The sequence below is a fragment of the Pelophylax lessonae genome (genome assembly GCF_965119305.1).
Source record: "Pelophylax lessonae genome assembly, chromosome: 3".
NCBI classification, from domain to species: Eukaryota; Metazoa; Chordata; class Amphibia; order Anura; family Ranidae; genus Pelophylax; species Pelophylax lessonae.
Window position 1 is genome coordinate 204346075 of NC_138770.1, and position 12472 is coordinate 204358546.

The 12472-nt window shown below is 42.0% G+C and overlaps 1 protein-coding gene across 1 annotated transcript in view; it reads left to right on the forward strand.

The window, feature by feature from the left end:
* The window catches only part of FARSB (phenylalanyl-tRNA synthetase subunit beta), a 119309-nt gene that overhangs the window by 58737 nt on the left and 48100 nt on the right, over positions 1-12472 (forward strand). The window contains exon 16 of the mRNA XM_082249395.1: positions 9873-10025. Within this exon, the coding sequence (XP_082105521.1) occupies positions 9873-10025 (153 nt within the window). The remainder of the gene's footprint in view (positions 1-9872; positions 10026-12472) is intronic.

Below are 12472 nucleotides of genomic sequence, written 5' to 3' on the forward strand. Positions count from 1 at the left end.
ATCTGGGCCTAACTCTGGACTCGGCTTTAGCCAGAGTGCTGCTTCCTCTGGACAAACTCCAGAAGTTGCAGGCTGCAATTTGTCTCCTGCTGTCCAACAGATGGTCATCCCTCTAGACTTGCATGCAGATGCTGGGCCAGATGGTGTCTACCTTCCAGGCGGTTCTATTTGCACAGTTCCATACGAGGTCCCTGCAAAGGGAGATTCTGACCAAATAGAACAAGACTCCGCAGTCTCTGGACTTTTAGATCCGGCTGAGTTGGGAAATGGCGTCGTCCCTGATATGGTGGCTTCTTTCTCTGGCGCTTCAGCTGGGCAAATCCTTCCTCCCCTTGTATTGGACAGTGGTCACCATGGATGCCAACCTGTCCGGCTGGGAAGGCTTCCTCGGCAAGCATTCTGCTCAGGGGATCTGAACGCTGGAAGTCCAGACTACCGATCAATGTCTTGGAACTCAGAGCGATCAGACTGTGTCTGGACTAATAGACAGATCGTCTTCAGGGTTGTCCAGTGTGCATTTAATAGGACAATTCCATGGCCGTGGCTTATGTGAATCACCAAGGGGGCACAAGAAGTGTCCTGGCGGCTCTGGAGGTAGCCAGCATTCTAAGGTGGGCAGAATGGTTAATTCCAGCCTTCTCTGCTGTACATATTCCTGGGGTGGAAAACTGGCGGGTGGATTACCTCAGTCGGCAGGTGTTAGACCAAGGGGAGTGGTCCCTTCATCTGGAGATGTTTCATCAGTTGTTTCTCCGGTGGGGCATCCTCAAGGTGGATCTGTTGGCTTCTCTGCGTCAACTGAAAGGTGCAGAGGTTTGTGGCTCAGTCAAGGGATCCTCTGGCGGACGCCACAGACGCGCAGGTGGCCCCGTGGTGTCAGTATCGTCTGATATGCCTTCCCTCCTCTCATGCTTCTGCCAAGACTTCTACACAGGATCGAGGCAGAAGGGATTACGGTCATTTTAGTGGCTCTGGACTGGCCTCGCCGAGCTAGGTACACCGATCTGGTGTGGCTGGTCGCCGACGTTCGTTGGAAGCTTCCTCTCAGGCAGAATCTGCTGTCCCAAGGACCGATCTTCCATCCTGATTTACAGTCCCTGACTTTGACGGTTTGGCTGTTAAACACCAAGTGCTGAAAGGATAGAGGTTCATCTGAGTCGGTGATTCCTACACTGTTAAAAGTTAGGAAATCTACTTCTAGGAGAATTTACCATCGTACGTGGAAGACGTACATTGTGTGGTGTAAGTCTCTCGAGGTTCATCTTCGCTCCTTTTCGGTGGCTCGGATCTTGACTTTCCTTCAATGGGGGGGGGGGGGTTTGAACAGAAATTGACCTTGAGTACCATCAATGGCCTGGTGTCGGCTTTGGTGGTCTTCTTACAACGACCTTTGGCCCTTCACTCCCTGGTGCATACCTTTCTTCAGGGTGTCCAACATTTGGTTCCTCCAGTGCAGGCTCTGTTTCTGCCTTGGGACCTCAATTTGGTGCTTACGGTCCTCCAGAAGCCTCCCTTTGAGAATCTTTGGGAAATTCCCCTGTTTACGCTGTCCCAGAAGGTGGTCTTTTTGGTGGCTATCACCTTTGCGCGCAGGGTGTCACAACTGGCGGCGTTATCCCATCGTTCACCTTACCTAGTGATTCATAGAGATAAGGTGGTTCTTCACCCCTGTCCGTCGTTCCTTCAAAAGGTTGTCTTTGATTTTCATTTGAATGAAGACATTGCGTTGCCTTCCCTGTGTCCCAGGCCTAAAGGAAATTGCCTTGCATGCCTTGGATGTGGTCCGGGCAATTAGGGTGTACCTGGCAGCTACAGAGTCTTTCAGGAAGTCAGACTCTTTGTGCTCACAGATGGGCCTCGTAAAAGGTTGTCCGCTTCCTCTGTGACCATTTCCAGATGGATCAGGCAGACAGTGATTCAGGCCTATTCCATCAAGACTTAGGTTCCTCCTTTCCCTGTTAAGGCTCACTCTACTTGGGCGCTTATTGCCTCCTGGGCTTTCCGTCATCAGTGACGCAGGTTTGCAGGGCAACCATTTGGCCGTCGGTGCACACTTTCACAAAATTTTATAAAGTGGATGTGTCGGCATCTGTGGATGCCTTATTTGGCTGCAAGGTTTTGCAGGCTGCTGTTGTGAGGACCTGATCCTCTTCGAGGGTGTGTTGTTTTTTTTCAGGTGGGCTCCAGTTGTTTTGGCTGAGCTCCTGTTGCCTAGTTGGCTTCTGTTTAGCCTGAGGATTTTTTTTTTCTGTTCCCACCTCTCATGTTTAACATTGCTTTGGGACGTGCCAATGGTTATGAAGATCAGGAGTTGTGTCCATCAATGAACGAAAGAGAAAATGGGATTTTTGACTTACCGTAAAATACATTTTTCTGATGTTCATTGACTGTGTACCTATAGCAGGGAGAGGGAGTATACCCCCTGGGACTGCCCATAGGCCTTGCCAGATTCTTTTTCTGCCTAATGACCTACTGCTGTAGGGGACAGTATAACCCAATAGTTATGAAGATCAGGAGCTGTGTCCGTCAATGAACTTTAGAAAAATGGATGTTGTTATGGTAAGTCAAAAATCCCATATTTTTGCAACACAGCTGCGTTGTGGAGGTGTGTATGGTGCGTTGCAGTAATGGGCACATGTAAACAAGCCCTTCAGAGAAAGTTACCTGAGCTACAGATAGCCAGTTAGCAACCCTGAATCCTCCAATGCTGGATTTTTACCTCAAAATGACAGGCAAAAAGAGTAAGGGCAGATGGTTAAAGTGATACTAACCACACACTGTTTAATTTACACTGTCCTCCTTCCGTGTGTGGATGAGGGCACTGTAATTATTTTAATTTGACATTTTAAGTACCTTTTTCCGAATTGATATACAGCTGTCACATGACCCAGCTCTTTGCTAGACTGTCTGTGGTGTAGGCGGATTTCTGCCAGTCATAGGCTGTGTCATGTCCCTCCAGCCTGCGTCTTACAATAAGAGGGAGGTGACATCACCATCAATCTACATCTAATAGTGGGCATTGAGGAGGAAGGAAGGAGTAGGCTGTCATTTACCACTGTGTATATGCCCACATGTGTGACCCAAACTGAAAACCGAGCATGTGCAGCGCTGCCAACACTGTTCTGCAAAATCCCTAGCTAAATTGGGCATTTGGACAGAAGGTGGAGAGAGAGAGAACAGCAGCATCAACCAGGTTTTTTTGAAGAGTACAAAAAAGCAAATCTCATAGTGACTGAGTAAGAATAGCATGTAATCTAGTGTTTATTGATAGTGTTTTATGATGTGAGCTTAGTGAAACTTTAAAGCTGGGTTGTCCATGATACTGACCACAAGTACCACGTGGGTAATCTAGCCCTGCATATCCCCATTGCAAGAGTCACAAGATAAAGCAGTTTCTTTTGAATCTGCTGTGTTTAGCTCCCAACTTTTTTCTGCAACATTTGCATTTTTAAAGTATAACTAAAGGCAAAACTTTTTTTTTTGGTTTTGGATAGAGTGGAGAGGGAATAGAACACCTGCCAGTTTTTATTGCTGTCTGTGACTCTGTTAGGGAGATTCACCCTCTCTATTTGTCCTATTTACCATTATTACTGAAAGTGAAAGTAAAAGAAAATCCCAAATTTTGGGTTGTCCCCTGAAAAGCAATAGAGGGGAACTCTTCCCATGGGGACACTAGCTCTGGTGTCCCCAAGACATTCACTTAACTTGTAGGGATTTTCTATCACTTCCTGTTTGGCTATGGAACAGGAAGTGAAGGGAAATCTTTGCAATGAAACAGAGATAGCATTATAAAATCTGACAGGGGTTATGTCTCCCCCTTACTCTAGCCAAAATGAAAAAAAAAAAGTTTTTCCATAGTAATACTTTCATTTTATGCATACAAAATAACTATCATCTCTGCTAGTGTCCTCAGTTGACATTTTCTAAAATTTCCTTTCCTATAGTGCTGATTGAAATATACACAGCAGTACATTCCAATGCACAATTTCCTACCACATTTCTATATAGTTAGGAAAGTAAATGTGACATTTAAAAAACAAAAACTGAACTAGGACCAGGACTTTGTGTGTTTAGTCTTTATTTTTCTTTACTCTTTCTCCCTCTCCACATAAAAGTCTCTTTACTTTTGTTTTCTAAAAATAAAAGAAATCCTACAGCGGGGACAGTTGCCTGTGGGCTGATATTTGTGAAAATGGAAAACAACCAAATTGATTAAAAGGTCTCCAGATTCATTTTGCTGAATTTGCTCCTTTTATTTTTCTGCTATTCCCATAATGACAGGGAGAGGGCAGCACCCTCCGTGGCATTGTTGTCTTACTTGACTTTGCTTTTTGTTAATTTATGCATACTTAAAGACTGTCTCATTATCTTATAAATAGTCTTGCTTTCTGTCACTACTTCAAATTTTAATTTTCTTTTTGGATGAAAATACTGAAATAGATGTTCTCCTTAACATTCCCTGAGGCCTATTTAATGTTGTGCACTGAAATCCATGTGTTTTAGATGAGTTGAAGTACATATCACAAACATTTTCTGTGTTATTTTCCAAGGGGGAAAGGTAAAAAGGAAGTGGTTGTGCAGCTGCATATGATTGAACAGCCTACATGCCTTTTCAAAGTTCCTTCATGCACCATTAACTTGCTTTTGGTGCAGTTTTTAAGCGTGCTATAGTGAGCCTAAACACAATGGAATAAATAGGGTGACCCCATTGGTCATGGTAAAAGTTCCTGAGCTTTTTACTGTTCACCACCAGAGGGAAACATAACATAAGATGAATCCTATTCATAGAGGCTTGGACTGGTCTTGGAAGCTTGCAGAGAGTATTGATTATATCCAAGGTGAAGCAGCCCACAGCAACCAGTCACATTTTAGTTTACTAAAGTCATATTCTTAAAAACCAGACTGATTCAGTTCTCTCTATAGCAATTGTTGTTCTTTTACTTAAATCTTAAATAACATGTTTTCCCTTGGTTGGTATGAGTTATTATTCAGAAATGAATCCGAATCCTTCATTTAAAAGCGAAGCCCTGAGTTCCCTTGGGCAGCTGCTATATGGCTCCAGCATTTTCTGCACCAGTCTTTGTAAATCAGCCCCTTTGTATGCATACATGCAGAGTGTATGAATAGTTCACTGAAGTGCACGTCTTGCTGCATGAACATAAGAAGCGCTCTGGGCCCCCATACTCCGGACATGTTGGGTACGCTTGAGATACAGACCTTTTGAAGCTTGACAATGTACAGCTGGGTTGCGGCTTTCTCTGGTCTGTTACCAATTTCTTTCCTTACTTCTACAAAGACCAAGTCTGCAGCTCATTTGTGATTTTCCTTATCTTGTTTGTCTACCGTTTATGCCATTCTCGTATAATCCTCTTCTCTTTGTCTTCATCTCACTGGTAACCACTTGTCAAGCCTTTATATATATATATATATATATATATATATCCTTTACATGTTCAGTTATGCTTTATAATCCACATATACATTGAACTGGGTGTAAAGGTATCCATAGATGTTAAAGACTGGTCAGATATATGGTGGTGATGATGTATGGAATTTGGGCACACTCCTCTGCCAGGTTATTTCTAATCAGTGGCAATCGGCTGGAAATATGGAACATGGTTAATCAACTTTTCCGAGATCTGTTACATAATGGGTGTCTGATGAGGGGGATCATCACCAGATAAAGCAACAACTGCATTTTTTTCTATGGCTGCTGCTCACTAGAATATCTCCTAAATGGTGCACGTTTAGGAGATACTCCTTTTATCTAAAGGTAAGCTTTATTATAAGCCTACCTGTAGGTAAAAATAAAAAACAAGCGCTTACTACCACTTTAAAGTGACACTAAATTATATTCTTATTCTACAAAAATAATCCATACACGTCATTTATATAGTGGCCCTGTAATCTATTTTTCTTTAAATTGTTTCTTACTGTGCTTTTCTGCATTCTTGCAACATCCTCTGTGAGCTCCCAAACCACTCCTTTTTCTCCACTCTGTTTGTTTGGAATGAGCAGTGCACGTTCATTGCAGTTATGTGCACTGCTCTATGCACATATCAAATCCCCTAGTCCAGTAATGGCAAACCTTGGCACCCTAGATGTTTTGGATTTACATTTCCCATGATACTCAACTTCACAGCAGAGTGCATGATAATCATGGGAAATGTAGTTCCAAAACATCTGCGGTGCCAAGGTTCGCCGTCACTGCTCTAGTCTCAATTCCATCTCAGGAGCAGGCTTGAGTAGGCGGCTGTGCTCCTACATACAGTGGGACCATACAGAATGAACATGGCCACCCTCTAACAGGAAGTTGGATCACAGCTGCAAAAAAAAAAAATTCTGAAGGGGGAACTAAGGGCAAAAGAAGTGTTGTTGATTTTTTTTAATTTAAGTTAGGAATACATACTCGAATAGCATTCCTTTCTACAACCAGAGTTTAGTGTCACTTTAACTTTGGGAATAATAACTTAAAGTGGAACTTCACTTTCCCAATCAAATGACTATTTTTAATCCTTAGGCTGCTATTATTAGTAAATAGATAGGAAAGTATATCATATTCACTAATGGTGGTATACATTCCAGGAGTCTTGAGCTAAGGGCAGATGGATTCCAGGAAGTAAATGCCACATAAATCATCTGCCCTTATTCAGGATGGTTGTGGCTATAAATGCTGGGGGGGGGGGGGGGTTGGTGTTAAAGTGATTTCTCAACTAACAAAAGCATTAGGACATGGATAAATGGATTGCTGGGGTGGGGGGGGGGTGCTTTTAATAAAATAAATTCATTAAATTGCTTTTTGCTTAAATGCAGTGAAAATCCTCTTCCCTGGAGAAACAAATTCTGTTGATAACTGTGATACACATTGTAATACACATAGTATGTGTCCTAAAACCACAATGTAAAAAGGAACCTGTGCTTTCCAGTACATACTCGTCAGTACCAATCTGTAAAGAGAAATGGTGAACACATGTTCCCCTATAGACTGAAATAGAAGCCAATGATAAAACCAAATGTTAGAGAGCAAAGGGCTAGCCCATCTAAAATTGTTATTTCCTTAGTAGATACTGGAGAATTAAATATTTTATATTATGGAAAATTCAATAGGAGGAGCTGGAGCATCGAAAGATGGGTGGAAACATTTAACTTTAGGCTGAACAGGAACAGAGTAGCAAATTATGGTAGGGAGATCTTGCTGTTGGGTGTCAAAGTCAGGAGATCACTCAGAACAGCAGGCTCCACCTAGATCATTATTTGGAATGAACTCATAATTGATTGAGATGTACAGATACCTTCTTTGACTTTTTGATAACACTAGCAGTGCAGTATAGTGCATGGACCTGCACACGCATGCAGAATGGCTTTGTGGTTGTCAGGAGGCTGAAACTTCAGTCAGTCCAGTCAATGCCTGATGTCTGCGACCACAGTTACTAAGCAATTGATTTATGAAAACTGTGGTAAAATGTATATTTCTTTTCGAATCATAGTATCTTTTCCGTAGGAAATTAATACTTTGCTATAGAGGAAATTATCCTTAAAGTATAGTCTCAGTAATTTGTTTGAGCCCACAATTAAACTGCTAACATTATAAAAACGGAGTTCCACCCTGAATAACATTTTTTAGCTAAAACCCCCGGGACAGTCAGGGCTACAATAGCCTCTGAACTGTCCCCTGTTTCACCTACCCTTTAGAAGAAATACTTACCTTGAAAATGTCTTGTCCAGTGCTGCCATCTCAGGTGTGGGCAGCTGGAGCATCCTCTTTGGTGACGTTAGAGTCCCAGAATGCCCTGCTCGTCACTTCTGCTCAGAGGCTGTTTAGCAGGGAATGACGCGCCTGCACCGGAAGTGACGAGCATGGGCGGTGCAGGCGCATTGACTCCTGGGAGCGATGACGTTCATCTCCCAGGCGTCAATGCAAGCATGAAGAAACGGCGCGGGCCGCACCGCAGAGGGAGGAAGAGGAAGGAAGAGGAAGTATATTTTCTTTAAAAACAGGGTAAGTAAATCGAAAAAAAAAAATTTAAACTATCCAATTTTTTCAGGTAAAAAAAAGCAAGTGGATGGTGCAAAGTTGTTTTCGAGGCCGGAACTCCGATTTAATTATGATATTTTGGTACAAGCATCTACAATGATATATACCAGGGATCCTCAAACTACGGCCCTCCAGCTGTTGCGGAACTACACATCCCATGAGGCATTGTAAAACTCTGACCTTTACAGACATGACTAGGCATGATGGGAATTGTAGTTCCCGAACAACTGGGGGGCCATAGTTTGAAGACCCCTGATATATACAGTGCATTCATAAAGTATTTAGACCACCTTCACCTTTCTTCAATTTTGTTATGTTGCAGCCTGATACTACAGTTGTTTCAATTTATTTTTTTTATAATTTACTTATACTCAGTACCCCATAATGACAAAGTAAAAACAGAATCTTAGAAATGTATGAATGTATTAAAAAGGAAAAACTGAAATATTACATTGGCATTAGTGTTCAGACCCTTTGCAACAACAGTTGAAATTTAGCTCCGGTGCTTCCCATTTCTCTTGTCTATTGCTGAGATGCTTGTACACCTTGATTGGAGTCCACCTGTGGTAAATTAAATTGATTATACATGATTGAGAAAGGCACACGCCTCTCCATAAGAGGCCTCACAGCTGACAATGCATGGTGTATCCGAGAAGAAGCCGGAACTGTCTGCAGAGCTCAGAGACAGGATTATTACAATGTACAGATCTGGGGAAGGCTACTAAAACATTTCTACTGCACTGGTTTCCAAGAGCACAGTGGCCTCCATAATTCTCAAATGGAAGAAGTTTGGCACAACCAGGACTCCTCCAATAGCTGGTCACCCAGCCAAACTGAGCAATCAGGGAGGAGAAGGGCCTTATTTAGGGAGGTTACCAAGAAACTGATGGTCACTCTGACTGAGCTTCAGAGATCCTGTGTGGAAATGGGACAAAGTTCCAGAAGAACAAATATCACTGCAGCCCTCCACCGATCTGGGCTTTATGGCAGACTGGTTAGATGCAAGCCTTTCCTCAGTGCAAAACACATGACAGCCCGCTTGGAAGTTTGCTAAAAAGCACCTGAAGGACTCTGATTGTAAGGAACAAGATTCTCTGGTTTGATGAAACCAAGATTGAACTGTTTGGCTTCAAATCTAAATGTCTGATTACTAAAGTCTTGTTTTTTTTTTTTCTTTAAAAAATACCAAACATGGTATATTTACAGCAGCCCAGATCCTCCTCTTCTTGGGTCCCTCACCAGCTCTCCTGGTACCTCCCTCCTGCTGAGTGCCCTCACAGCAAGCAGCTTGCTATGAGGGCACCCGAGTGGAGCCGCAGCTCGGTGTGTCCATTCAGACATGGAGCTGTGGTTCAGCCTTGCCCCCCTCTCTCTTCTTATTGGCTAACTGACTTTGAGTGTTTTAGCCAATCAGAATGGGAGAGTTCCGGATGGCCGAGGCACTCGTGCACATTGTTGGATCGACATGGGTCTCGGGTAAATATTAGGGGGGGCTGAGGGGGGCTGCTGCACACAGAAGGTTTTTTATCCTAATGCAAAGAATGCATTAAGATGAAAAAACTTGCCTTTACAACCACTTTAAGTAGATGTGATATTTAATTTTTTTATCTTTATTAAATTCACAGACCTTTCTAAAATTCTATATTCACTTGGTCATTATGGGGTACCGAGTGTAGATTAATGAGAAAAAAAACACGAATTAAAACAACTGGTATCAGGCTGCAACATAACAAATTTGAAAAAGTGAAGGGGTTTGAGTACTTTATGAATGCACTGTACATACATATATAGTAAAAAAGAGCCAAATAAGCACTCATTATGGAATGTTTTCATCTAGATGTTGGAGCCCGGAATCACCGACACCTATGTGCTGTGTACTACAATAAGAACCCTGGCTTTGAGGTGATACATGGCCTGCTGGACCGGATAATGCAGTTATTGGCTGTGTGTCCCAGCACAGAGAAAGGATACCATATCAAGGCTGCAGAAGGTAAGACCTCATTCTGATACTACAGAGATATTTAAAATACATTAAGTGGCAAAATATACATGAATTCAGGAGCAGGCGAGCGTCTTTATCTAATTTACTATATACAATGTCCGGATTATAGACATGCATTATAACCATTAATGACCACCTCCTGTAGATTTACTTCTACATGGGGGGGCCACTGTGCACATACAGAATGTAAACAACACAGAGCTGTATTCAGTGATGAGGGGTCTCTTCCCTGCTGAGAAGGGAATGAAAACAACTAGATCCCTAGTAAAATCAGCACACAGTACACACACAAACACTTTTTAACCTCTTGATCATCCTAGATGTTAACTCCTTCCTGCCCAGGGTCAGTACAGGGACAGTGCATATTATTAGAACTGATTACTGTAATATTGTCACTGGTGATGTCAGTGGCAGTTAGTCAATTCCTCCCAGCGTCAGAGTCAGATTGCCCTCTGCACTATCGCAGTCACGTTATATGTCGCTGATCGCCACCATGACTAGTATATTAAAAAAAAAAAAACATAAAAATTCCAGTATATATCCCATAGTTTGTAGATGCTATAACTTTCACACAAACCAATTAATATACACTTTTTGGGATATATATATTTTTTTGGCCAAAATGTATTAAGAGATTTGATTTTTTTTTTTTTTTTTTTTTTTTTTTTTTTTAATGGGCAATGTTTTATAGAAGACAGTAAAAATTATTGTTTTTTTTTAAATTGTTGGTCTTTTTTCAGTTAAATAATAAAAAATAACCCTAGAGGTAATCAAATACCGCCAAAAGAAAGGTTTGTTTGTGTGAAACAAAATTATATTAATTTTGTTTGGGTACAGCATTGCATGACCGTGCAATTGTCAGTTAAAGTAACGCCAGTGCCATGTAGCAAAATATGGCTGGTTATGAAGAGATTAAAACCTTCCGGAGCTGAAGTGGTTAAAAAAAACCCTGATCTAATGGAGACAATGTTACAATAAAATGAATAATGATTTAAAGTGGTTCTAAAGTCAAGAGTGCACCTTCCCCCCACCCCAGTCCCTCCTTTTCGCTTACCTGAGCCCCATCTCAATCCAGCATTGTGCATGAGAGCAGCAGCTCTCCCGTGTCTCTCCTCATTGGCTCCTGCTGCTGTCAATCACAGCAAGTGAGCCAAAAAGGAGAGAATGGGGAGGCTGAGCTGCTCTTGTGGGGGTCACTCGGCAGAAGGGAGAAGTCAGTACCACTGACGGGGGACCCAAAAAGAAGAGGATCAGGGCTGCTCTGCACTTAGCTGGTAAGTAAGTATATCATGTTTGTTTATTTGTTTGTTTTTTTAAATTACAACCTTTGGAAATACTGTAAATTGGATGTCTAGCCAAACACTTTTTTACATTTTCTATAGAGTGGGAAAAGATTAAAGCCCCTGTTGGGATTTTTTGCTATTTAGGGATTTAATAGAGATATTCTAATATAAACTGTTAGTTTTACCTTTCTTTGTGATGCAAGTGCAGCTGATGTGCAGTACAGAATACGAAGCATAGCAAAATGTTGTGTCCCGGTCATTGTCAGAATTCAATGCCCTGGTGAATTAAACTAAAAAAAAATAACAGTGTATGGTCCGCTTTACCCATTGCTGCTCCTGACTGCTAATTTCCATAGAATTGGCAATGTCACTATCGCGCTGCTCACTTTTCTTCTTACTGGAGGCTCTGACATGAAGAAACAAGCTCCTGCCTCTACCAAGATGGCCACCTGCACACAGCAACACAACACAGTACAGAACAAGGTACAGTAAATCAGCAGAGGGGAATGATTTTCTAAAGCCAGACCACAGGCAATACTGGTGACAAGCCTTCTGCCGCCTTTTTTATGGGCACAGTTTTCAGAGATCAAACGTGGGTAGCACTTCCGCCTAGCAGCACTAGGTTCGTCGGTTCAAATCCTAACCACGGCGCTACCTGCCTGGAATTTGCATGTCCTCCCTGTTCTTGCGTGGGTTTCCTCCCACACTCCAAAAACATACTAGTAGGTTATTTGGCCCTACTATGTGTATGTAAGAAATTAGAATGCGAGTTTGGGACCTTAGATTGTAAGGACAGACTGATGTGAATGTATAATGTATGTAAAGCACTGTGTAAATTGACGGCACTATATAGGTACTTGTGATAAAAATATTTTCATTCAGATATTTTTAGCATAGCATATTTTAATTTATTAATGTCTTGGATCTCCTGATCTGTGCCTTCATTCACTAGGCCCAGACCAGAACAGAGACTTGAAGTGTTCTATAAATTATGTATTTTTTACTGCTTAACATCATTACAGCAACTCCTGGCTGCCTTAAAGTGCAACTTCACTCTTTACATTGATTATGTTTAATCCTCATGCTGCTAGCATTAGTAAATACAGTTAGGTCCATATATATTTGGACACAGGCAGAATTTTCATAGTTTTG